Source organism: Myodes glareolus, chromosome 18 (assembly GCF_982192425.1).
Source record: "Myodes glareolus chromosome 18, mMyoGla1.1, whole genome shotgun sequence".
In the NCBI taxonomy this organism is placed as follows: domain Eukaryota; kingdom Metazoa; phylum Chordata; class Mammalia; order Rodentia; family Cricetidae; genus Myodes; species Myodes glareolus.
In genome coordinates, this window is record NC_142043.1 from 62,574,467 (window position 1) to 62,601,693 (window position 27,227).

The 27,227-nt window shown below is 54.5% G+C and overlaps 1 protein-coding gene across 1 annotated transcript; it reads right to left on the reverse strand.

Moving 5' to 3' along the window:
• Positions 1-3,135: 3,135 nt before the first annotated feature.
• Pfkl (phosphofructokinase, liver type) lies at positions 3,136-25,875 on the reverse strand. Its single transcript, XM_087898328.1, has 22 exons — positions 25,697-25,875; positions 21,217-21,290; positions 17,197-17,274; positions 16,537-16,726; positions 15,868-16,033; positions 15,320-15,364; positions 15,034-15,142; positions 12,866-12,961; positions 11,572-11,664; positions 10,283-10,408; positions 9,417-9,481; positions 8,664-8,727; positions 7,696-7,842; positions 7,339-7,409; positions 6,595-6,682; positions 5,927-6,079; positions 5,333-5,497; positions 5,040-5,101; positions 4,789-4,900; positions 4,070-4,169; positions 3,881-3,986; positions 3,136-3,573 (listed from the first exon to the last, which is right to left on the reverse strand). Exons 1-22 carry the CDS (start codon positions 25,779-25,781, stop codon positions 3,426-3,428), a joined length of 2,343 nt encoding a protein of 780 aa, XP_087754454.1. The 5' UTR covers positions 25,782-25,875; the 3' UTR covers positions 3,136-3,425.
• Between the last annotated feature and the right edge of the window lie 1,352 nt (positions 25,876-27,227).

The window sequence follows — 27,227 nt, forward strand, 5'->3', positions numbered from 1 at the left end:
GCTCCAATTCCTTGTTCCAGGACATAAAAATCTGGAAATACTAGCAGCTGCCCCCTGAACCACACCACACGCCTGTAACACCCTGGCTTTCCTTCCTCCTGTGGCACACTCATGCATACCTCAGGGATGGGCAAACTGTACCAGTTGTGATAAGATCCTAATCCCTGATCCCCACCTCCAGCCTTCTCTGCCAGGACTGGGGACAAGCTACAGCACAGCATGGGGCCCTACTTGGAGTTGAGCAAGGGGACCTTCAGCCCCTACTCTGAATGCTCCAGGTGTAGCCTCTTGAGCAAAACAGGAATTGGCATCACAGGGGTGGGGCACCCTCCTGTCCAACTCACAGCAGGGAGAACTGAGTCTGGAGGTGTCACCCCTAAAAGAGTGGAGCTCAGGAAAGAGGTAGCTGCTCTGGATCCTGCGTGTCTCCTAAAGCCATTGCCATCACCAGGACCCAAAGCTGCCATGCAGCTGAACAGATAAACATTGAACCTGGCAGGAATTTCATACTGAGAGCTGAGTCCCATGCTGAAGGAACCAGGGAATGGGACAATGACCTGACCCCACCTGGCAGTGACCAGAATGAGACAGGTCCTGTGTCTGCATCTCCAGCCTGTGATGCCATGTTGCAGAGCCACTGTGTGGCAGATGCCCAGACTGAGCAAGTGTCCACCCACAGCCTGCTGTTGTTCCCAGACCCTGAGTTGTCCTCCATGGAGGGAGCACAGGGTAAACAGTTAGTGGATATTCACAGTGACTCTGGAGCAAGTGCATGTGTCCCCCAGCAGAGACTCCTGAACCGGTCAGCTGGGGAGCAGGAGAACCAGTGAGAGGCATTATGATGGTCTAGAGGCCATTTCCAGAGTGGCAGCACCTCCTAGCAGGCAGCCCAGATATAAAGTGGTCCAAGTGAAAAGGCAATGCTGCCTGCCAGCCCTGCTTGCTGTCTCCTTCCTCTGGTGACATCAGAATCCAAACCCCAACTTTCTCAGCTTCCAGTGTGAACTGAAGACCAGAGACTTTCCAGGGAACCTCCAGGCACTGGGCAACAGACTGGGGCTGCTGAGACATGCAGGCATGCATTTAACAGCTACCAGGTTCTCGGCCTCTCCCACCTGCAGATGGCTATTACTGGGCCACCCAGCCCGCTTGTGTAAACCAGTCTGGCGAACCCACTTTTACAACGTATATACATTCCATTGATTATGTTCCTCAAGAGACACAATACAGGTCTTGTTGCACAAGACATAAATCCTCCAGGGTCCTGGACCCCTCTCCCAGCAGCCTTGAGGACACTGGCTTCTTGGGACTCCAGCCAGATGGGGGCAGCTGGCATGTTGCCTGGGAGACAGACCCACAGCAGCTTTGCAGTGACCCTTGGGGCTGACCATTGGCATCTCAGCTGCATGCTTGCCTGGCAGCACCTGCATCCATGCAGCACTCTGAGCAGAGCATCATGACATCAAAGACATGCTGCAGTTTCTTCTGTTGAAGAGTCTGTGACAAGCACCCCTGAGTTCCATGGCCAGGCCTGGTCTCAGACCTTCCCTGGAAGGTCCACTCTTACTCTGTACCTGGGTCATCCCATACAACTGCTGCAAAATGAGAACACCCATTAGGAAGAGAGGTCGGTCCTCTACTGTGCAAAGCTGCATACAGCAGCAGCTATACAGAGTGGGCAGCCATTGAGCACAGCCTTGGGGAAGATGACGCCCTTACAGATGCTGGGCTGGGCAAGGATTGGAAAGGACCTGCCCATCTCAGTCAAGCCATTGATGCAGCATGCTCCATTGACCCCGACCCTCTGTTTAGTCTTCACAAAAGTCAAGGATGGCCTGCTCTGCCCTTTCCCCAAGTGACCTGCCAGACATTCCAATAGGCAGAATCACCCAGTTCATGTCATCAGACTAGACGACATAGGGATGCGAGGCCGCAGGATGGTGGGGGCTCTGATGGCTGCTGGGGCAATGGCTTAGATATTATTATGCTACTGGAAGAGTTGCAAGGTGCTTTCCCATTGCTCCTCATGTTGGGTTCTGAGTCCACACATATGAACCAGTATGACATGGTGACTTGGGAACATTGTGTGGCCTGCCACCAAGCAGGGCTGCAGGGGGCTAGTGCAATGGGTAAGCCTATCAGCAATCATGCTTTAGGGAATGCTGCCTAAGGTTCCCTGATCACCCTAAGATTTATTCAGGGGTCTCAACATCCAGGAAGCACTCAACAGTGACCCCATGTTTGGTAACTGACTGTGCAGAATACAGGGACAACTGACCCGGCCAGCTCTGGATATCAAACCACTGTTGCTACCCCCAGTACCCTGGGCACCAGAGGGAGGCCCTGCTCCATTGTGGTCTGTCCTCTGCAGGAGAATGGCTTCCCAGTTCTGTCTCCTGGGGGCCAACGTATGAGAAAGAGCAGCATGGGAACCAGAGGCTGAGAAGTTGCAGCCATTTATGTGAGCGCTTGACCTTGTCTTGGCCTCATTAGTCCAGCCAGAGCTGCTGCCCTTTAGGTTGGGACTAAGGCAGCCAAGGGGGAAGCCCTGGCAATTCATCTGGTTCCTAAAGCTGCCTGAAAAGTCCAGGCCCATAGGGAGACCCTTACTCAGGGCAACCACCACACCCATGTGGCCAACAGGCCCACAAAGCCAAAAACACAACCCTCGACCTCCATATCCTCAGGCAGGAGAACAGCCTCCATCTTCTGTAAATATCCAGCCGTTCCAGGGAATGAACCCAGCAGAGGCTCACACAGAAACCGTGGCCAGTGGATTGGAGCAGGACCTGCAGTGGGGGTAGCCAGGGCTCTGACCTTCACAGGCTTCTCTAAGGAGTCAGCCTGTAGGCCCCAAGAAATGCCCGGCGGGTGGGTGGGGGTGTCAGCAGCCAGCTGGGAACACTATACTAACAGTGACGGTCTCCCCTCCAGACCCAGGGTCCACTGTCCACAGGCTGAGACCCCAGCTATTCAGGGGGCAGGTGTGGGGCCCACACCAGGCTCTGTAACTCTTCTTGGTCCTTCCTAGTGCCCTTCAAGGGGTCCCCTACCATATCATCTTGCATAATAGCAAGTGGGTCCTGACAACCCTCTCCCTGGACTCCTCAGGTTATGCTGTCCAGGTAAGCAGACTCTAGTCAGGTGACTTTATTTCTAAAATAAAAAAGTACGTGATGAAGCAGCCAGCTGACCAGTGAGGGAGAGGCAATGTGGGTCTGTCCAGCCAGGGCTGGAAGGTGAGAGCTCCCAGGTGCTCTGTCCTGGAGGTGGCTAGGGGGGCGAAGGCCCAGGGCAGCACACTCGACCCCCATCCTCCAGCCGTTGGCTCCAAGTTCCCTGTGAGCTCCCCTCAGTGCTGGGATCCGAGGCTGGCACTGGAAGGGCAAGAGTCCGGGAAAGCGGGAAGGGTGGTGACGGTGGCCTCAGAAACCTTTGTCTATGCTCAAGGTGCGGCGTGTGACATGCTCCAGCTCCCCAGACACGTAGTCTGCCATGCTGATGCGGTAGTGCGCCAGCATCTTCAGCATCAGCCGCAGATTCAGCCACCACTGCTCCCGTGGCATGCGGTGCCTGGGTAGACAGATCAGAAGCTGAATCCCGCAGTCCCTTAAACCCGGTGTTACTGTGACCAGGGTGGTATATGGGGGCACCCCATTTCTCTGGTCGGGGGTGGGAGGAATGCTGCTGAGGTGTAGCTAGGTGCAAGAGCCACAGGCTAACCAGCCTGCTCATCACAGACCCTCCCAAATGGCCCCGCTTTGGTCTTAGAACTCCCAGATACGACTCCTGTTCTTTAAAGTCTGACAAGGGCCCTGTCCAGGAACATTCTGGGCCTCCCGGGATCCTCCCTTCTCCATGCAGCTCCAAAAGGACTTACTCAAAATCAGTATCTTTCTTGAGCTCTGTGACTGGACTGAAGGCCACCACCTTCTTCCGCAGGCCGATCACACAGGCCGAGTCCGGAGCATTGGCAAACACTCGTCCTATGGAGACAAACATGTGGTAGGCAAGGCCATGCCCCCAGAGACCCTCAGAGAGCCATGTCGGGCCAGCTCACCCCACCTACCTTTACGGTAGACATCCCGCAGCTTCTCCGACATCCACAGCATGGCCTTCACGCCAAGTTTGGTCCCGTAGTTTCGGTCGAAGGGGGTTGGAGCACCACCCTAGAAACAGGACAAATTTTATACCCTGGAGCTAGCCAAGCCCCAAAGGAGACTGGACACAAAGGGGGTCCTAAGCCAGCACATGAGCCGTGCCTGTCTCCTTGTGTCCTTGCAGCAAACATGACTACTTCTGACCTCTTGCCATCAGGCCTCTTCCTATAACCTGGAGGGTCTTAAAGCGCAGCCTAGAAGCCATTCCATTCCAGAGACCAGAAATGACCCCTGGGACTCAGGATTCATGGCCCCACCCCAGGCCTCCTGAAAGCCAGCACGAGGCAACAGGGTTTATAAAGCAGGTGAGGAAATAGTCCAGGAGGACATAACAGGATGACAGAGGCTTGGGCCGCCTCCCAGAAGATGAGGGCTCAGCCCAGGGCCCAAGTGCCAGGCGTGGGTCTCAACCCCAGTCTTCTCTCCGTGAAGGAGAGATGAGAACATTCTCCACCCCAGAGTGCTGAGAATGAGAACAGCCTGGCAAGCACCTTCTCGGGGCATGCATGAAGGACAGTCTCTCTTTCTCTCCTGGGTCCTCCTAGGACCCCCAAAGAACACGGGGATGGAGATGGGAACCCTGCAGGTGAGTACTGCTGGGGCCGGGGAATCACCCTTGGAGTTGTACCTGCTGCAGGTGGCCCAGCACGTTAGTCCTGCAGTCAAACACGCCCCTGCCTTCCGAGGAGTACAGGTTGTACAGGAACTCCGTGGTGTAGTGTTCGTGGCACTTCTCGTTCCTGTGGAGGCACACAAGGCGGTCGAGGCTGCCCCAAGTCCAGGTTCCGCAGGCCAGGCACAGGTGGAGTGGGATAGGTGAGGAGGGTGGCAACTCCCTGGCTCTGTGCCCTGCCTGCCCAGCACCTGCAGCAGCCTCACCGGAGCACCAGGCCCCTCTGGATGTCTGTCTTCATCTTCTCTGTCATGTGCTCCACGTTGGCCTGGGAAGGAGAGGAGGTGAGTGAGGAGGTGGGAAGAAAAGCAGGGTACCTGGGACCCGGCCACCTCAGTAGGAGGGTGAGGCAAGGATGCTGAGACGCCGCACGACTCGCAGAAGGCGCATGCTGTTGCTCATGCAGTGACTCCCATCCTGAGCCGTCTGCTGCTGTCTCAGGAGGGGCCTGGCCAGATTCACCGGTAGCTGCGGAGCACAAGAGCGGGGCCAGGCTCACCTTTAAGTCATGGATGTTGAAAGGGTCCTCAAAGACGTAGGCGGCATCAGCACCCACGGCAATGCCCGTCACCGTGGCTAGGTAGCCGCAGTAGCCCCCCATGGTCTCCACGATGAACACACGACGCTTCGTCCCCGAGGCTGACTGCTTGATGCGGTCACAACTCTGGAGGGATCAAGGGAGAGGTCAGAGCCCAGCACGGGAGCTAACTACTATAATCCCAGTAGTAAGGAGGTTTAGCTAGAACTACTCCAAGTTTAAGGCTAGCCCGAGGTATATAGTGAGTTCTAATCTAGCCTGGGCTAGAGAATGAGACCTTTACTCAAAAACAAAAGAGCAGGGAGGACAGATAAAATCCTCTATGACCATCCTTCTCCCTTCTATGGACCATAGGACACTGTTGCTCTCACAATACCCATGACAGCTGGATAGGACAGAGCCTGGGCCACTCCACAGATTTAGGGGCTCACAGGTCGGGGTGCAGACAGTAGTGAAGAACCACTTTTGGTTATGACTGTTATCCCATGGGCAGGGGCTAGGAGAGCCACGAAGCCACCCACCCATGACCTGACTGGACCCTCCAGGACACCTCACCTCCATGGCAGCATTGACGGCTGTGTCTGAACCCAGGCTGAAGTCAGTGCCGGGCACATTGTTGCTGATGGTGGCCGGAATGACACACATGACAATGCAGAGCTCCTCATAGCGTCCCCGTGCCTCCACCAGCTGCAACACACCCTCGTAGGCCTGCGGGGCGAAAGGGAAGGGAGGCAGGGGGTGGGCGGGGGCGGGATGAGGCAGGGTTCCCCCAGGGCTAGGGAGCCATCTTGCCCTGCTTCCATTGATGGCTATATCTGATCCTAGGTTGGCACAGTCTACTCCCACCCTAGTGCTGGATGGAGGCCTGAAGCTGTCTGGAGACACTAGTACTACCAGAAAATCAGGATCCTACCCAGCGTTCCCGTTTATCATTTGGCAAGGACTCACCAAGCACCAGGACACGGCATCAATGCACCTCCCCCCAGGGCTCGTTCCTCCTCCTCTCCTCTCTACCTCCTTTTTAAGGCCTTCTATTCCCCATCTCTCTCATGATTGCCTAGCACTACGCTAACTGTACTTCAGAAGGTTAAAACTCCAGCCCTAACCCTACACATGACAGCTTTGACCCTCTGGCTGCCCCAACCCAAGGCTCATGTTGGAGGCCGCACTTCCAGCCCTAGGGTACAGCAGCACCCACAGCGACCCAAGATGAGAAGCCTCACCTCAAAGCCACCAATAACTAACAGGGCATGAATGTTGTAGGCGCGGAGGTTCTCCACAATGGCTTCCAGGTGGAGCTTGGGTAGCGTCCTGTGGTTGGAGATACATCAGCCTGGAGAGGGGCATGCAGCTCACAAAACAAGAGTGCGTTCACCTCAGAAAGTATGTGGCTTGGCCTTTCCCAGATTCGGAGATTAGTCACCAAAGGGCCCCTCAGTGAGGCTCGATGCGGGATAGAGATTTGGGGGCCAGCCTGAGAGGCCTGGTTGCTTACAACATCACTGGGCACTGGCTAGCAATAGCCAACCCTCTGCCTGGCAGCCTACTCTGGGTGTCCCCTCTGGCTGAGGTTGGTAACAGGAAGGGATGTTTTATCCAGCCTTTGTAGCTCCACAGACTTGGACTGGACCACTTCCCACCACCACACAAAGTGACCACACCACCCCATGCCAATTCTGTGGAGGACCTTGGACCCATCCTAAGACCACCAGGCCTTGAGATAAAAACCACAGCCACAGCCAGAAGGAACAACCCCATCTCTCATAAGAGACACATCTGCACCAGCTGCCTTCCTATCGGTTGTCTTCACACTGCAGGGCAGGCACGAGAAACTGGGCAGCGCCCTCTGCCCGGCTCACCTAGGAGATCCAGGGCTGTAGCCCCAAGGAGCCAACTCCCAACTTCAGGACCCGTCTCTACCTGTCCCATCAGCTAGGCTGCACACCATCCAGGAAGCAGCTACTCACCTCTTGGTCCCCAGCACTGAGCCACCACGCCCCAGCCAGCCTGCCACATCATGCCAGCTCACTTCTTCCACCTGCCAGCAAAAACATGGCTTCAGAAAGGTGGCCCAGTGTGACCCCTCAGGTAGGGGACACACTCTTGTCAGTGCTGGCATCTCTTCAAAGCAGGGGCCTGGGTCTCAGGGCTGAGTCTCATAGTTCCCACTCCCAGGGCAGCCAGCCCCTTCCCAGGAACTATCACCTTTCTTCATATCCCTGAACAGGACTGTTGTGCTTACACATCCAACACCCCTCAGATCTTTGAATGTGAGTGACTGAGCCCAGCGTCCCAGCCATTACCTGCATCACCATGACACCTACCTGACCCTTGGCCAGGCCTTCGAAACCATCATGCACGACGTACACTGTGTGTCCCTCGGAGATGCCTGTGCGCACGGCTGAACGCACAGCTGCATTCATGCCAGCAGCAGGTGCGCCCACATTCAGGATGGCCAGGGAGAAATTGGACTTCAGGGGAGAAAAAGAGAGAAAGAAATGACAGATGGAACCCTAGTCAGTTTGAATGCTAGCCACCCTGTCAGCTGCCTTGGTAGTAAGGTATCTGTCCTGTTTATTCCAGAAAGGTCTGGGAAAGACTAAATGAGAGAGGGTACAGGCCCTGCATACACCACAAGGTCTCCTGGCATGATAAATGGACACCGCACGATAACCAGGCTCACAGGCTCACAGGCACAGCCTAATGGGCTGGGTAAACAGCTGTTTCAAAGCCCCCAGGCATCAACCACCCATAGACAGAGGTGGTACAGCCATGGAGCAGGAGGGGCCACCCAATCTTACAGCAGCTATGCTCTGCCAAGAGCAGGAGCACGGGCTTTGCTGCTATGTTGATATAAAGTGATATAAGTTATATGATTCAGTGTGCCAGCTCAGAGTATCTGAGTGAGCCCTGTCCTGGTCGCTAGAGTAGCAGGAAATGGTCCTTTCATTGCTCTTGCTCCAGAGATCATTCCCTGGGGTTCTCAGCCGTGGGGGAACAGCTCAACGCACCGGCACCTCCCCCAAGTTCCATTGGGGCCATGCCATTCAACAGTCCTTGAGAAGCACTAGCCTGTGGTATAGTTGGGCCCTGTGGCCTTAAGCAAAGCCGAGTCCAGCCCTTGGAGCACGGTTAAGACCTAAGGCAGGAAGGAGGAGTTGCTGCCAGCCACACCCCAGCCCCAGACTTGGAACTCGGCTCCCCATGAGGCAGGAGGCAAGGTAGCAGTGGGGCAGGAGGAAGCGGAAGATGGCAGAACCACCAGGGCCATGGGCTCCGCCCTCTTCCTTACCTTCTCCTTAGAGATCTTCTGGTGAGCAAGGAGCTTGTAAATTTTCCAGTTGTTCTCGAAGCTCCTAGAAAGGAAGGAGACAAGGAAGCCCACAGCCCACATCATCCCTGCAGCCGCACACAGCCATGAACCCAGGGAGGCCTGGGACCAACAGCTCAACAGTCAGAGCAGGGCACAAGCACACATGTGCCTCTGAGGCTCAGGACATTCTCAGCACGGGGCCAGAACACAGGAGTCAGATCCTGTGCGGTCAGCTTGTCTTGTGGCTATATTCCATATGAGCATCTTCAGCAGCCACCTGAGATCCAGCAGGACACAAGGCTGTGTTCCCACCAGTGACAAAGGCCCTGGCCTGGGCATTCAGCCAGAAAGAATATATTAGTCAGGCCTACGGGGCCAGGTGCCTGTAGGAGGTGGCACCTCATGCCACCAAGAACTAGAGTTTGCATACCTACTGGCCCTCCCTGGTCCTCCAGTAGAGCACATCTAAAGCTGGCCATGACCTCTGTCCACCCTGCAGTACCACTACCTCCCAACACATACACCCTGTAGGTCCCTCCCTGGCACAGCAGCCCCACACCTCACAGTTGGCACCGCCATCGCAGGCACTACCCCCCCCCAGCTCCTCTAACAGCGGGTACTAGCGCGGAGTGCCGAGGGGAGCGCGGCCCAGTGCGTGCAACACCCTGTCAGCGAATGCAGATCCAGGCTCACCCCCGCCTCCCCACTGCCCTAAAGGCTAGCTACCCTTACCTGCCACGGAGCTGGATGGCCTCTTCGAACCTCTTCTCATCCATGGCCTTTTGCACTTCCTTTGTCTTAAAGAGAAAAGGGAGCCGGGTGGTCACGGAGGCTGGACTGCACACACAGACCCAGCCTACCAGGCTCGAGAAGGGGCTCTTAGCCAACACCTTCATGTCCTAAGCCCAGTTTTCAAGAAGCCCAAGAGGCCCACCCAGCCCCGGACATGAGTCCTCCCCTGCTAAGGACAAACCAGTCACGTGCTTCACTGTGCCTCAAACCCCTCAGAGCCTGGAGAGCCCTGGGAATGGGAGGATTCCCCCCCACACCACCCCCCAGACATATAACCAATACCTAGCATGGCCTGAAGCAGGGCTGGGCATGGTAGATTTCCTAAGAGGATCAGGACCAAGCCTCCCTGCTGCCTCCAGCATTCCTAGTGTACCCTGTCTACCTGCCCCCAGCCACAGAGCCCTCACCCTCACTCCACACCTGAGGCAAAGTCAGCATCTCCTAGGTTGGCCTCACGGTCCTTTTGCTTTTATGTGTGCTCCACCATAGGGTCCCTGCTCTGGCTACCCTAATGACCACCCCCCAACCTGCCAGAGCTGTACCCAGTATTCCATCCTTCCTTCTTCTTCCCACCATAACCCCAAATACCTAGTCACTTACCCAATGCCACCGTCCCCAAGAAACTGAGGTCTCGCTCTCCCTGCTCCCTGCGTACACTTGCCCACTTCCAGACTTCCCTCTGACCAGCTTCTCCACGCTTTCTGAAGCCCAGAAACCTCCCCCACTGCGACCCCTGTGTCCCACCCTCTAATCTACACAGAAGCAGAGGACTCGGAGGGAGGCCCAGGAAGGACGGCAGCACTCACCACTTGCACACACTCCATGAGAGGCAGCCGCACAGACTGGTTCCCGGACAGGCTGACCACACAGGCCGGTGTGTCGGGCGTGGCCTCCAGCAGGGCCATCACAGCCTCCATGCCCATCTTGCTACTCTGCACACGAGAGGGGACAGCACGGCTCAGGCTGGCTCCAGCCCACCCCACGGCCCGCAAGTGCACCCAGTCGTCCATCCGCTCTGCAAGCCGGCACAGCCCTCTGCGGATGCTCACACCCCAGCTTTCTCAGCCTCCACCATCAGGGTGCCTTGGCATGAGCAACAGCCACAACAGCCAGTCAGGCCCCATTTCCCATCAGTCCCCGTTGCCTGGCTCGTGGGCTTGGTGAGAGGCCACTTGGGCTGAAAGTGGCAGGGAAGGACAGCCAGAGTTCCAGGGCTCCTTCCACAACATGCTTCACTTGGAGCCTCATGCCACACTCTCCTGATATATAGGGGTGATTACTGTGGGCTGATAGGCTGAGACACCCAAAATGCCAAAGAACTGCGCTATAGGGGGACAGACCACAGCTGCAGGTTCTGGTACAGCAGAGAGAACAGTCAGACAGACAGGCAGGAATGAAGGACTCATGAAAGATCTGCTCCTCACACAGGTGTCCCCTGGCATCACCCAGTAGGATTTGGACTCAGAACTGGCATAAAAATGCTGGCACTCTGGTGACAGCCAAACTGTGGTAAGATGTTCCTTTGGCCTTTGCCTCTGCCTAGGCACCTGTCACTCTCACCAGTATCCAGGGCATTGACCAGGCAGAGTGATCTCAGGGCATTTTAGATCTTGGTGGGGTGGTATCAGCCTTGTGCCCAAGTCTCGGACTCCCTTGGCTTCTTGAGAGACTCAAGTTTCATGTAGCAGGTGCCGGAGAGGACTGGATGAGCCAATGAGGCCCCTTTCCATGGGTCTGTGTCCAATTCTTCCATAGGGCCGAGGGAGATGGCATACTGGGGTTCTTAGCTCAGCAAAGTAGATGTGGTGTACACAGGGGTCAAGCCAGCACCAGCTGGTCTCACATCTACACAGTCCTGTCTGTCAGGAGACCTCTGGCATGGTTCTTCATAGACTACTAGCCCTCACATGCACAGTCTTGGACATGCATCAGCCTTCATGGCCAAGAACCTGTTTCCTTTTGGCTCTGAAGGAATCTGAAGCAGCCAAGAGACAGCCAGCTCATTCCGTAAGGCGCACGCACACACGTACACACACACACACACACACACACACACACACACAGAGTATGTCCCTGCACAAGCTTGTAAACATACCAGAACTCGGTCAAAGGCTGAGGGTGTCCCTCCTCGCTGCACGTGGCCCAGCACGGTCACTCGGGTGTCAAAGCCCAGCCTCTGAACCACCAGCTATGTGTCAAAAGAGCAGAAGATCAGTTGGACAGTGGTGGTGCACGCCTTTAATCCCAGCACTCAGGAGACAGAGGCAGGTGGATCTCTGAGTTCAAGGCCAATCTGGTCTACAGAGCAAGCTCCAGGACAGCCAGGGCCACACAGAGAAACCCTGTCTCAAAACACCCAAAGAGAACAGAGGGTCTGTAGGCTTCTGCAGCAGTTGCTACCCAGCTTTGTCCATGGGCCCAGTCTCCATGGTCCACTCATGTAGCCTTAGGTTTACAAATAGGCCTGAGGGGCCCTAGAACCAGTCTAAGAAACATGCTACAGTATTGAAGCATGGGGCTCATGTATATGCGAAGATCATGTGACCATGTGAGTGTGCATGGAGGGTCCACGTGTGCATGCATACGGAGGTACAACTGTGCATCCAGTACTGGTTATGTTTCATGGCCTACAGCCCTGGCTATTCAACACTGAACATACTCTCTGGCCTCTCTACTCAGCATCCTCTGAACCCCTGTGGTTCAGGGGGCCTAGGTACAGACAGATCAGCAAATAGGTTAGAGTCTTGGCACGGAATCAGAAGATATGGGGACACAATCACTGGCAGAGGAGGCGGGGGCAAAGGTAGGAACACCGAGGCAGGAGGCAGGGGACTGTGCTTTCCCGGGGGATGCCCACCACCACCAGAGGCTAGAGGCAGGCTCTTCAGTCCCAGGTGTTAGTTCTGTTTAGTTTTGCTTAGCTTTGTTTTGAGATAAAATTTCATTACGAAGTCAGGGCTAGCCTAGCATTTGTATGAATGCCAGGCTGGCACAGAACTCACATTCCTTCTGCCTCATGGGATTACAGGTGTGCAACACATCGGGCAAATCCACACTGCTGAGTGCTGAGTCTGGAGTGGAGGGTGGGGACTCCATCACTTGGAGAGCTCACAGAGCTAAGACCTAACACTGGGATATCGAGGGGCCCAGCCAGAGACAAACTGACTGCAGTCAGGACCCAAAGGGTTGGGGCTCACAGTACAGAGGGACCATGACTTAGACCAGACCTGAGTCCTCAGCTTCCCTGGAGACCCCAGCCAGCCACCCTACAACTGACAATGTCAAGAGGAGGAAGCATCTCCCAGTCCCAGCTTCAGCCCAGGGAGGGGCCAACCCAGGACCAGCAGGACCTCCGAGGGACTGGAGAGGACCTGTCCTTCTGTACTCACATCCTTCACGTAGCTGGATGAGATGGGCTTTCCGTGCCGGTCGATGGCTCCCTCTGCGATGATAATGATGTTTAGTCGCGATCCACGGCTCCGCGTCTATCAGAGACACTGGGCTCACTCTCCAGCCATGGACCACTCATGGCACGTGGCCATCGGGGACAGCAAGCCTCAATGGGGTCTAGGACACTATCTACAACCCACTTGAGCAAGGACAGTACCAAGAGGCAAAGAGATCTGGAGTGCATGGTAGAGCCGAGGCCAGCCAACCAGGACCACACCATCCTCATGGAGGGCAACAACAAGCAATAGGCTAGGGAGTGGGGACAGGGGATAAGCGGGTACTGGCTAGGGTGTCTGCAGGGGGCAGACCAGAAATAACCGTCCTTGCAGGTGGCTAATTTAGAGACTCACAGGTCCCTTCTCAGGGTGTTTCTGCATCCTTCAACAAGGGAATCTTCCACCACCAACCAACAGCCGGGGGTTCTGATCCACTCTCTACACCGGAACTAATGGGAGGGCTACACTTAGCACAGGGGACCCAGAAGGCCCAACAAGAGCTCGCCCTAGGTGAGTCAGTATCACAGGCTAATCTAACCATCACAGAGCACGCTCGCTCCTCGGCTTCTCCCTTCAGTGATCTGACAGATGGACCTTTATAATGAGCCAGCCTGCAGGTTGCATTGACACCCAGAGCCTCAGTAAGGGCAGGGTAGAAGCAGCTCGTGAGACAGTCTCACAACACAGCTGAGGCTGACCTAGAATTGGTATGGCACAGGCTGGCAGAGAACCCATGCTGCTCCTGTGTCAGGAAGCTGGAAGCAGCTTGTGAGAGACCCAGTTATAGTAGAAGGCATTAGAGAGCTGCATGGAGGAGGTGACGCTGGCACTGAGCCAGACCTCCAGGCCAAGGCTGCAGGCAGTGTGTAATAGTCAGGCTCCTCCCCTCCCTTCAGCTTGAGCAATGGACAAGGCAGGAAACGCTTACATCTTCAGGGAAAAAGAACCAAAAACCTGAGGCTCAAGCCCCATCCCCTTACCCAGGCAGATGAGCGCCAGGTACGCAGACCCCAGGTGCTCAGACCCCGCCTGGCACTGCGGCCTCTATCTAGGCCTTGTCCACTTTGTTCCACCTCCATCCTACCAGTAGCCTCACTTGGGAAGGTTCTAGAAACAGGTCATGACCCCAGGAAGATCCCAGGCTCTACTGCCTGGTTATGATGCATAGCATAGCTACAAGGAGGAAGTAGTGGCTCTGTCCTGGGGATCTGCCTCTCCAAAACAGGCGTGTGTATACACACACACACACACACACACACACACATACACATATGTATATATAGTCACTGGGCAGACAGGTAAGTGGGCCCCACCCTGTATGGGTCCTCTGCAGAGCACAGTATACCTGCTTATGCTTCATCTCAAGAGCCATGTACCAGACTGCCTGTTCCAGACCAAGGGACCAGCCACCTTCCCCAGCTCTCTTAGAGGGGCTCTCCTACCAGGCATCCCATTTCTCTTGCTTCCAGGGGCCCCAAGTTAGGACCTGGCAGACACCACCCACCGACACTTCCAGACACTTACTTCCTGGATCAGAACTCACCACTCTCAGGGAAGCACAGACCTGGTAGAAAAGTCCCCAGGCCCCTCACCTACCCTTTGGGCCTTTACAGGGTTACCTTTCTTACAGGGGCACTGCTGAGGCCTGAGTTTATGAGTTTATGAGGCCACCATTCAGAGGCTGGGATCTAGTGCCAGCACTCCAACAAACAAATTTGCCATGCTCCCTGAACTGGCCACAGAGATGAACCCAGACCGTGAACTGAACATCTTTGCCCACTGGCTCTGCCCACAATGGGTAGGACTGCTGGTGTGTCCAGTGGCCAGCACAGTGGACCTCACATCGGCACATGCAGAAGTCAGCAGTGTGGCCCCCTCCCAGGCTCATCCAGCCATCAGTGCTATGACCTTCCCACAAGCACATCCAGAGGTCAATGCCATGACCCTCACACAGGCATGAGCATCCAATACTCAACACCATGACCCTCCCAGACCCACCAAAAGGTGCTGGCAGGTACTGCTGAACCAGCGAGCGGATGAACAGGGTCCCAGGGACACCTGCCTCTTAGATTCTCAAGTGGCTGAAGTAGGAATCCCTGTTGGTCACTCACCTCGCCCAACCTCTCACACATGAAGTTCTCCCAGCCATCCTCAGGGGGTGCTTCAGGGATGAACAGCCAATCAGCTCCTGAGGCCAGCGCAGACACCAGCGCCAGGTATCTGGAAGAGCAGAGGGGCCAAACCTGCTCAGGGCCTCCTCCCTGGTGCCAACCAGGGCTCCCTCATAACATGAAGTAACCAACTGGTGCGTGCCTGACACTATGTGTCCGCACCCCACTGCTCTCAGCATCCCCCAGGTGCCCCAGCGCTCCCCACCAACTAAGCCAGTCTCCTTACCCGCAGTGACGCCCCATCACCTCCAACACAAAGGTCCTCTGGTGGCTGAGGAGACGAAATGAGTGGAGATAACAGTGCCAGGTCTCGTAGGCCACACATCTTAACCCACCAGACTATACTAAGAGGACAGGGGTGCTGACCGAGGGCAGTGCCCACCTCCTCATGCCCAGGGCTACCTGCTCCCTGGGCTAGAAAACGCTCATCAATATTCGAGACAGTTCCCAACCATCCTGAGAGCCTGGTCCTGATCCAAACCTGGTGACCCCTGGTTGGAGCCCAAGAATCCCCTTCAGGGGCAACACTACCCTGGAGGGCAGTAGCCTCTGCCGCACTGACACGTAGAAGGGTGGGAGCTGACCCCAGCGTCTCCTTTAGCAGAGGGCCCTGGCCTAAATGCCACAAGTTAAAGATACAGCTATAGAGCCCACTGGCTAACGGCACCACTATCCCTGCTATGGCAGTCCCCGTGAGGCCCACTTCACCACCACGATGGGACAGAGCTCCCGCCCCTCCCCCAGTGAGCCTTGTTAGCGTGGGTCTCCACTAACCTCTGGGCAGTGGTGGTGATGGCGTCAATGACCTCCATAATGCGGTGCAGGGCTGAGTCCGTGCCAATGGTCATGTCGGTCCCGCAGAAGTCATTATCGATAGAGCCCACCAGTCCGGCGATGCTCAAGTGTGCATACTTCTGAGCTGTGGTCTCTGAGATCTTACCTGCACCAAAGAACCAAGGGCTTGGTGAGGGTGATCTGAACACCTTTTCCTCCCTCATCCACCATCTATAAGGAGGGGTATAGCCCAGCAGGGCCCCGGGCCTAACTCAGCCCCTCTCAAATGCCTCATCACCCAGTAGAAAGCCTCCAGGGAACCATGAGGGACCCCCTGTGTTCCAGGTTTCCCACAGGAGACACAGAATGGCTGAGATGTCTTGTCACCTTCCAAGCGGCAACCTTGGGACTTGAGCCAAATGTCACCCGAGCCCAAGCTACACCTCTGCAAACTGAGTCTCTGTCCCACAACGGACTCTCTTAGGAATCAGTTACAAGCACGGCCATCACATGACCAGGAACATGCTATACTAGAACATGGGACACCACCTGTGATCCTGAGGGCTCTTTGAGGCCAGGAGCGGTGGGCTCATGCTGACCTGGCCACCAGCAGACCACCCCCCATCAGAAGCTCCAGAACCAGGTAAGAGCCAGCTGTACTCAACCTACCTTCCTTCACCAGCTCCTCCAGGAGGCTGCCCCACTCATTGCGGAAGATGTTGGCACCTGTGAGGCTGCCGTCCCCACCAATGACACACAGGTTGGTGATGCCATGTTGGAGTAGATTGTAGGCTGCTGCCAGGCGTCCTTCCCTCGTGGTGAAGGCCTTGCAACGGGCACTGCCAATAATGGTGCCACCCTGCATGGAAGAGGAAGGGGCCTTTAGATGGGGTGGCAGAAGGTTCCAGGAGGTATCAGAGAGATGCCACTGCTGGACAAGGTGGACCCCACAGAATAAGAGTGAAAAGTCTCTAGAACCTTGTGTGGCTCCCCCTACTCTCTGGCCTTTTTCCTTCTGTCCAAAACTTTGGGTCTGGGGAATTTCCACAAGTCTTAGAACTAGAAAGAACATACACCACATGACACACACTACCCACCAGAACAGAGTCATCCCTGTCTCCACCCACAGCCTCCCTGGTCTGGACTACTGCCTCGTGGTGTGTGTGTGTGTGTGTGTGTGTCTGTCTGTCTGTCTGTCTGTCCTTTGACATGTCTACATGTCTGTGTACCCATGAGATCTCTGTGTCTGAATGTCTCTATGCATGTGCACACCCACACATGCTCACACACTGCCGGGGTGGGAAGGAACCATCTGACTTCAAGCCTCACCAGCTGGATGATGTTCGAAACACTGAGCCAGTTAGCTGGCTTGATGTTCTCACCTCCTTCCACAAGGCCCTCGTAGCCCTGAAAGTAAAGACAGACAGATGAGATTACAGCCCCACTGTAGCCAGCAGCACTCGACTAGCAGGGAGCTGGCTCAAGAAGCCCAACCACAAACCCTGCTGCTCACAGGTCCAGCAGCCGATGCCGGACTCCAAGCATGCTCTGTGTGCCCAGGAGTCCATTATAGAGGAAAATACTCAGTGCATGCTCGTGGTGCAAGCAGACACCTGAGGACTGTCCCCAAGCAGAGCTCCTATCACTGCACCCAAATCGGAGAGATGAGGCCAGGGCACAGAAGCCCCTAGGCAAGACTGATGTCCTTCAGAAGAGATCTGTCCAGTGTGAATGGTGGAAATGACATGGCTGTGGTCTGAAGGGACTATGAGAGCTTCCTGCTACGTGACAACATAGTGTGACACCCTCCCCTACCCATGGACATATGTAATACCTAGTTTCTAAGGCCGAAGTCAGGCTGCCAGGGACACACACACACTACTCCCCACGGGAACATGCATTTTGGGTGGAAAGGCCCATACCCAAGGGAGAATTCACAAGTCCCATGGATGTGTGGGCAGCCACAGAAGACAGTGAATGTCCTATGTGTCCCCAGGTGCTTACGGCCAATCTTCACCCCAGAGCACAGCAGTGGAAAGCCCAGGGCAGTACCCCACAGGTCTAGACAGCACGAATTTTTCATCCTGGAGGTATGGACCGAACCCTCATGGGAATTCCACTTGGCTTCTTTGCTGACCTCTCTGTTGTTGTTCATCAGACAGCAAGGTGCCAAGTGCCTCTACCACACAGTGCTGTCTGTCTGTGGGTTTTATACATGATGGACATGGATAAGTGTGATGGTTTGAAAGAAAATGGCCTCCAAAGGGAGAAGCACTATTATGAGGTATGACTTTGTTGGAAGAAGTGTGTCACTGTGGGGTGGGCTTTGAGGTCTTTTGTTCAAGCTTCCCTCAGTGTGACTGTCAGTCAGCTTCCTGTTTCCTGCAAGATGAAAGATTCTCAGATACTCCTCCAGCACCATGTCTGCCTACATGCCGCCATGTTCCCCAGCATGATGATAATGAACTGAACCTCTGAAACTGGAAATTGCCACTCCAATTAAATATTTTCCTTTATAAGAGTTGCCGTGGTCCTGGTGTCTCGTCGCAGCAATGAAAACCTTAACTAAGACAGTAAGACAAGATGTACGGCCTCTACCACGTAGTTCAAACTCCTCAGGGGACACTTCTGGCCTTCCAGCACCAGGGAGAAGTGGACATGCCATGCTTGGCCTGGGCTGTCCAGCTCGGCTCTGCCCTGTGCTCCTCACTAGCTAAGTGGTAAGGCCCCAGAGGGTGGGCAGAAAACATCACAGTGAAGGGTCAGTTCAGGCCACAGTAGCCACGCAAGCAGCTCTGCCTCCACCCCTGGAATCCAACCAGGCGGTTCTCAGGAGACACAGGAGGACAAGGCACCGCCACCTGAGGAGTAAGTAGCTTTTCCTAGTTCAAGCCAGGTCAACTGTACCTTCTTTGGGCCCTTAAGACCTCTAGCCGTGAAAGCCCGAAGACTTTAGATACCACTGGTTAAACAAAATCACCTGCTGAGTGTCAACAAGAATTCCCGAAAAGAAGCTGTATGTGAGGAGGCTGATTGGTCAGAGCTGCAGGGACGTGGAGACGGTGGACTGTTGCCGGTCCAGAGGCCCATCACCGTATCTGGCCTTGCCCATCCCAGTATCAGAACTAACATCCTGTGTCTAATAGATAACAACCTCTGGGAATCTATTAGCTCAGCAGACCACTAGCTTCCTCTGGACCAAAAGCTAAGACCCACATCAGATAGTACCTGAGCCCTATAGAAAAGCTCCCCTGATACCCTGTTACCGCCTCTCTGACCACTCCCCAATATATTTTAAACTGGCCTTTATTTTTTCTCTTTTTTTTAAAGAAAGGAAGGAAGGAAGAAATCTTTTTTTAATTAAATATTTATTTATTTATTTATTTATTATGTATACAATATTCTGTCTGCGTGTATGTCTGCAGGCCAGAAGAGGGCACCAGATCTCATTACAGATGTGAGCACATGTGGTTGCTGAACTCAGGACCTTTGGAAGAGCAGGCAATGCTCTTAACCTCTGAGCCACCTCTCCAGCCCACGTTTCTTTGTTCTGTAAAACTGTGACACTTCATGAAACCACTCCCTCATTGCAACATGGAATTTGGGGTAATTTAAATCTGTGTTTCTGGCGGGCGGTGGTGGCACATGCCTTTCACCCCAGCACTTGGGAGGCAGAGGTATCTGTGAGTTCAAGGCCAGCCTGGTCTACAGAGCGAGTTCCAGGGCAGGCTCCAAAGCTACAGAGAAACCCTATCCCTGTCTCATAAATAAATAAATAAATAAATAAATAAATAAATAAATAAATAAATGGATCCCTTGAGGATCCGTCACCAATACTCCCCCACACTCTTAGGGGTGCTTGGTTCTTTCTGTTAAAATGTCTCTTTATAACCCCATCAGCTTCACACTGGCCTCTCTGAAATCCCTCTCTACTTGGAAGTAGGGACTCTTAGTGCTGTGTGTGTAGAGGTCTCTGAGGAGGGAGGGGCAGGGCCCTGCAGTGATGGAGAGGGGAAGCATCTCTGTCCTTCCCTCTCTGCTGCTGCTGACCACTGTAAAGTCCAGGCCTCTCTCCTCCTCGGGGACCCCAAGCCAAATGGTCCAAGAGAACAAAGCAGCCCACACTTACTTACACAGTCTTTAGGAGACCTCCACCCATAAGGACCTAGGGAGAACTCATATTCCCTTTAATGTTTATGTACTTATTTGGCTACATAGATCAGGCTGGTCCCTTAACTCTCAGAGATCCTCCTGCCTCTGCAGCTCGAACGCTGGGATTAAAGGCACATACCACATACCCCTGGCCTTCTGTATTCCCATTTCACCGAAGAGGCCAGGATCTTGAGGAAAGGGACTTTACATATGGTTTGGACCCAGTTTTCCCCATTGGGAGCCCCCATATCCTCAGGTTTCCCATGCCTCAGGTCTCTGAGATTCCACTGCAGTAATTGCAGGGGTTCCCCCACACACATCCAAGCCTGAGGCCTGCACTCGGGGAAGGAGCAGTATCTTCTGTACTATCTCCCCCTTTCCCACATCTGTAGAGCAGAAGACTGGGTATGGCCCTGCCATTACTTGGGGCCAGGGCAAAGGGAAAAGGACACACCCAGAAGCGAGAGGGAAAGGCAGAGGCCCTATGAAGAGGCAGAGCAACAGCGAGGGTTGGATACATTGTATATAAAAAGAAAGACAATGTAACCACAAAATAATAAAGGGAATTCCAGAGCCTGCGGAAGAAAGAAGACAAGACACTCAGGGAGAGGGTGGGAAGAGGAAAAGAGAAAATGGCTCACAGACTTCAGCATCCACCGGAAGCAACAATGTCAGGGAGCCCCTCACCCTGACCTTGTTCCTATAGGCCACAATGATGGAACGGACCAGGATAGACAATGTAGCCCAGGGGAGGGGCAGGGTTCTGCCCCTAAGGCTCTATGCTGACAAAGACCTGGGGAGATGGATTGTGCTACTGGACAGCAAGAAACAAAGCAAGACTGGCATAGGTAGGGCCTGGACCTTCCCCCATCGATCTCGTTGTCCTGGCTGGTCTCCTAGTGACCTTCTTCCCATAACCAAGGCCTCCATCATTGAACAATGCCCAGCGGTGGCTATGGGACAAGTATCAGTGGGCACCAACTTTAATATGTAGCATTCTGCAGATGCCTTGGCTCAACCCCCTTCCCCCAGACAACGCACATCCCATTAGTACAAGTCCAGACATCTGAAAGCTTCCAAAGTGACCAGAACAGAATACACTGTCCCGTACCACAGAAAAATGTGTTTCCTGTAGGTACACACAGGTTACCTCAGCATAGGCTCCTCCCACCTCACCCCCACCACACACGGCCTTACCTCGTAGATGAGGAAGACTTTGGCCCCCACATATATGCCCATGCGAGTCACAGCCCTCACAGCGGCATTCATACCTGTAAGGGAGTTGGAACACGCCATCAGTCCAGGCCGAGAGAACTAAACACTTCCAGGGCACCCCCATCCCAGTGGGCTCGGAGCCAGGAAATTAAGAATCTGGCATTCAACTACTCCCCGAACACTTAGAAAGCTGTGGAGGAAAGTGGCAGTCGCTCTTGGGTGGGCGTGGCTTACTTTCACTCTCTAGTCCCCAGCTTCTGCTGCCCTTTCCACGGCAACAGGAAGCCCTGGACTCAGCAAGCAGAGCCCCATTCTTGCAGGCCCACAGAATTGGCGCCAACCCTGGAGCCTAGGAACTATGGGAACAGTGGAACACAGAGAAAGGGGTCCAGACCTCTGCCATAGACCAGCGTAGCCTATGAGAAGGAAGTGACATGGGCACAGAAGGCCACGCTGCCCGCTCTGGCCATACCCTGCCCTTTGGGTCTCAGCGCCAAGCACAAAGGGTCACTGGATGTACCTGAGAGGTTACTTCCCCTGCCCTCCAACCTCAGACTGGAAATGCTGGTTCTGCTCTGCCTCACTCTTGCCCGGGACCCACAACAGGAAAGGGCATTGGTCCAGAAGTAGCAAATGCCTCCCATCCCATAGCAGATGGGAGTATTATTGCTGAGGCTGAAGTCAGAGGGAGTCGGGAACATCCCACGCACCCGGAGAGCTGAGCACCAAGGCCTAGAAAGTCAGAGGTGCCCAAAGCAGAGGCTGGGCATGGGCTGCTGGCTCCCCCTGCTCTCACCTGAGTGGGAGCAGCGAGGGAGATCGGGTTAGTAAGTCTGCAGCAGTCACCACTGTAGGCAGACCCTTACCAGTAAACCACAGCCTTGCACCGATACACAGATTAATAGAAATGAGTGAATCTAGATGTAAGAGTTAGTTAATAAGAAGCCTGAGCTAATAGACTGAACAATGTTGTAATTAATATAGTTTTTGTGTGATTATTCAGGTCACGGTGGCCGGGAAACAAACAAGCAGTCTTCGCCTATACACCACCACGCCTCCTCCCTCCTCTTAGCTCAGGCCAGCAGGCCCCGTGGGTTGGGATAGAGTTTGGAGATGTGAGAGGCCAGGGACCCAGAGTCCAACCCCTAGCCACCTCTGGCTCCTGCAAAGGCCAGTGTCAGCTGACAAGGCCATCTCATCAGGCAGCTGGGTAGGGGGACAGCACAGGGCTATGATACCATATCAGGTGCAGTGTACCCCTCCCTTGTAAATGACTTCAAGACACTGTAAAATAAAACCGACGTTGAGTCCTAGAAACAATACAGGTGCCAAATCAAGCACTGCCCTTCTTGTTGAAACAGGACCCTTGCAATGGGACCTGGGAGAGTAAATGTTCCTGGGGACCACAAGGAAGCTGCTTTAGCAAAGGGTTCCTGTTACTAATTCCCTCTTTCTTTCTTTCTTTCCTTCCTTTTTTTCCTTTTTTTTTTTTTTTTTTTTTTTTTTTTTGCAACAGGGTTTCCCTGTATAGCCCTGGCTGTCTTGGAACTCAGAGTGCTCCTTCCTCCTGCCTCTGCCTCCCAAGTGCTGGCATTAAAGGCGTGCACCACCACCCACCACAGACCAGTCAGCTCCTGTTACTATGAAACCACTCTGTGGAGTGCCAATAACTGTGCTGACAACCTAGGAGTCTGGGGTTGGAGGACAGGGAGACCCCTAAGCTTGGTGCGTCCTTTGTGCTATGAACTGAGGTCCAGGTGGCAGGGTGTGGCCAGAGGTGGCACCTTGGATGCCCATACCACTGCTCTATATGCTAGGCTGTGCAGAGGTCTGGGCCCCACCCTCTCTGTTCCACTGTCGCCACAATTCATTTTATAGCTAGTCCAGAACTCATAGCAATCCTCCTGCCACAACCTCCCAATTACTGGGATTATGGGCTTAAGGTACCACACCCAGCTAAAAGGTCTTTTTAGCTGCCCTTTAATTTGCCTTTTCCCTCTCAGAATAAACTGGGCAAAGACCAGACCCAATTGAAGGGCCGGCCATCAGCAGAGGGAGGCAGTTGTCTATCAGCTGACATTCAGAGTGCCCTGTGCAGAGCCAAAGCCTGGTTGTACATTTGCCATGAAAATAAACCTCAGAGACATAACCTCTGGCAAAACAAGATATTTTACAGGCACCAAGAGATGATCTCGGGCCTACCAGAGTGTTCTTCATCAGCTAACAGGTCTGTGTCTGATCCCAGACCCAGTAATGCAGGCGGCTTGCAGCACAAACAGGAAATCAGAGCCTACGCTGACCACAGTCCTAGTTGTTTAGGTTCAAGGAGCTGGAAGAGATGGCCAGAGAACTGAAGTGCCAGGCTGGTTTGTTGGTGCTGTCTTTTGGTTGATCGGTTTTGTTTTGTTTTTCTACCTGTTGTTACTTTTAAACAAATTACTCTGGTCAAATAGACATTGGTGAACAAAACAGCCTTCCTCGGCTCCCTAGCATGACTCTAGGCCAACAGGAAGGGAAAGACTGGGGCCAGAAAATGAGAGGTCTTCCTGCCTGGCTGGGAGGAAAAGAGAAAACTCTTCATAGGCCAGAGGCATTGCCTGGGTCAGGCCAAAGCAGCTGCTCATCTATAGCCAGGCCAGGACTCCGGGTCTGGGCCCAGGCTGCCTCCACGAGTGAGGAGAACTGGTGTTCACATGTTCAGTGCATGCAGATGGGGTTCTGTGAGAGCACCTGAGTGTCCATTCTACAGTTCTCATCAGTCAATGCCACTGAGGGTTCATGAGGCCACTATGGACATACAGAAGGCAAGAGGAACCCAGCAGCTGACTGGCCTGGGAAACACACCCACAGGCAGCTATCAGCATTTAGGCAACAGATGGTGCCACTCTGCCATGATGCCAGCTGCTGTTCCTTGCCCACTGATACTGGCCCTACTCAGAGAAGATTCTGGGGAAGCTTGTGGGGAACTTGCCCTGGAGCCCAAGGGGAAATGTCAGCAGGTTCTGCCTACCCTCACCTGACCAGGAAAGGACTCCTGACTCTAGTCCCTCCACCAGCCTCTAAAACAAACAAAATGTCTGTCACCCTGGTGGCCATGGCCTGGCAGCTTCCTCAGAACGAAGGCAGTAGGAACTCCACACCCACAGAGACCATGCAATATTACCATCTCTCAGACACTGGGAACTCCTTTGCTCAGACAGGCACCTACGATGGATAGCCTATACCTGCCAGAGCCAGGAGCCCTGCAAATGGGATTCAGATTCTCCTGGCCTCGCTGAAGCGCCTATCTAATGGGTGATGGGCCCAGTCAGGACCTCTCTTGTCCCTACCATGAATGATTCTTCCTCAGGTTCCCAGCCCAATCTCAGTGCCAGCACTGAGCTATTATACTCTACTGCCACAGCCTTGAAGGAAGGCACCCTGGCAGCCTCCGCCAGGCCCAGGGGACTCCACAGGAATGAGATTTCCAACAGACTGGGAGCCGGCACGACCTTTTCTGCCTTCCTGGGCTTGCAACCACGCTTGTAAGAGGCGTCCATCTGTCTTCTTTACCCCCACCCTTCTCTTAGATAAGGGCTGGATGGTCGGGAGCGTGTGTGTTTTTCCTGAACTCTTTGGAAGGAAATGACCAAACCCAGCTGCCGGCATCAGGGGAGCTAAGCCCCTCAAAGCCCCACGTGTCTTCCTCAGTCTCTCTGCGCCGCCCCCCCCCCACACTCCCGTCAACTGAATGGCATTGCTCTCCAGCTGTGCCCAACTGGAACCACAGACTTCGGCAATCAGCACGGAATCTGGCCACCAAAAGAGGGCATGAGAGGAAACAGTTCCTTCCAAGCCAGGCAGAGGCTGTGTGGATCCTGAGCGAATAACCATGGGGTGTTTGTCCTGTTACAGAAGTGAGAACAGATCTTCGCTAAGAAATACTCCGAACGTCCCCCCACCCCTAACTCCCGCTCGCTGTACTACTACTCTGGTCTCCACCTAGGCCTCCAGCCAAGGGACAGGAAGCAGCCCAGGCGAAGGCACGTGGGCAAGCCTGCTCTACCCTCACCCCATCCCAGTGCAGACACAGTGGGAATCAGAGGCTGCATGGAGAAGGGTATAGGGTCCCTGGTCCTTTCAAACTTCTGAGCTGTGGGATTCGGCCGGGAACACCTCGGTGAGGTCCTGACACGTGTGGCCCAGAAAGGAGCAGCAGAGTGCCTTGGGTCTGCGTGCTGCGCAGACACACCCCCAAGCCGGGCGGACTTAGCGCGAGGGCGGGGCATGCCAGGGCCCGTGGCCCGCCGCACGTACGCTAGCGACCTGGGGGTGGAGTCTGGGGACAGGGACCTGGAGCTGCGGTGCCCCCGAGGGAGGATGGCTGGCCTCGTATCTCCAGGTCCCAAGGCGAGGGACGGCGGAAGAGCCGGAGGACAGAAACCCCGGATCCACCCATAAACATGCCTCCGCGCCCCATCACCTTGCGCATCGCCACCACTGGTCAGCACTCCGATGGCCTTGCCAGCCCCCGACATCCGCAACTTCTCCAGGTCCACGGTGGCCATGGTGGCAGCGGAGACCGGGAGCCCGAGCTCCTCTCCCGCCGTTCTACGTTTCTAGCCGCTGTCGCGTGTCCCCGCCCAGTGCCGCCGCCAGTGAGCCCAGTTCGTCCCGTCCCGCCCCGCCCCGGCTCCGCCCCTAATGCAACGTTTGACTGACAGGCTCGGGGACCTGGTTGCCCCTCTGGTGGCTGGCGAAGAGAGTGAAGCGCTGTAGCACTCAGAAGGGCGTAGCGCACTCCAGTTCACAAATGCCTGCTTGAGAAGCCGTTCAGAAACCAGCGGTTCCCAGGCACCCAGCAGCTAGGATCAACGTCCCCACCCAGGGGATCCTCCACCCGTGCCTGACTGAAGTTTCTGAGCATGTGGAGTTCATAGTACGGGAAGCTGGTTTTACAGCTGTTCAAGGTGCAGTTAAAGGAAACCTGTAGCCAAGTCTCACGGGCATTTTAAATCCCACTTGGCTCGGATCCTGGGCATGCCCGGGGGTGCGGGTGTGGCTCAGGCGAACATTCCTCAGCAGCTCTTTGACTCGAGTAAGGCTTGCCACGGTCTCCTTAAAGCTGGGGGAAAAAAAAAAGCTTGGAGTCACCCTCCGTCCCACCACAACTGCTGGATGTAGGTGCGGGATTTAGGGGGAAACCACGTGATATCGGCTCCTCTTTACTTCAGCGGGATTTGCTAACTCGTCCACCACCCCAACCCTTGCAGCTCGTAGAGAGCTCCTGGTTTGGGGAGTGGCCTTTGCCTGGGACACAGAGTAGGAAACCAGCCCCCCAAAATTGGTTAGAGGGATTCAAAGCTGGTGGGAAAGTGGCTAGATCCGGGACTCTAGGGAACGGTACCCACAGGCCGGAGCCCTGGATCTGTGGTGCCATGGAGAGGGGTGACCTGTGGGGATGAGGGCACCCGGGTGTGTGAGGTATTTTTATGAAAGAGCTACCATCTGATACTGGTGGTTTATGCTTTTTGCCTTCTTTTGCTATGTTTCTGTTGTTGTTATTTTAAGATTTATTTTTGTTGCAAAGCTGTGGTGGTCCACGCCTTTAATCCCAGCACTGGAGAGGCAGAAGCAGACAACATAGCATGGTCTCTGGAAAATGTTTTACTAGGGTGGAGGAATTAAGACTGTCGGATAATAGTCATGTTGTAATCCCGAGTTTTACAGTATTTGGTAGAAGATACTAATATTTAATGTTTCTTGCAATGGATAGAAACCGGAAATGGAGCATAAAAGATATATAAATTAAGTTTCAAACCCCGGACAAATGGCTGAGGTGCCTATTTTACATATCAAAACGGGCCTGGCCACCAGGTTCTTCCAGCATCCCTTGGTCCCACTCTCCAGTCAAGTTTTGCCTGCCCTTCCCCCAGAGGCTCTTCCCTATATAAACCAGGCATTTTAGTTACCTGCCCCTTTCTGGAACTTTGACCTCCTGACTTCTGCACCTG

Bases quoted from the DNA above. Each gene is read 5' to 3' on its own strand.
- Pfkl (XM_087898328.1), bottom strand. From the start codon at position 25,781: ATGGCCACCGTGGACCTGGAGAAGTTGCGGATGTCGGGGGCTGGCAAG. The intron at 11,665-12,865 runs GTGAGTACAGAA...TTTGACACATAG, and splicing joins CATCCAGCTACGTGAAGGAT to CTGGTGGTTCAGAGGCTGGG. The intron at 3,574-3,880 runs GTAAGTCCTTTT...CTGTCTACCCAG, and splicing joins AAGAAAGATACTGATTTTGA to GCACCGCATGCCACGGGAGC.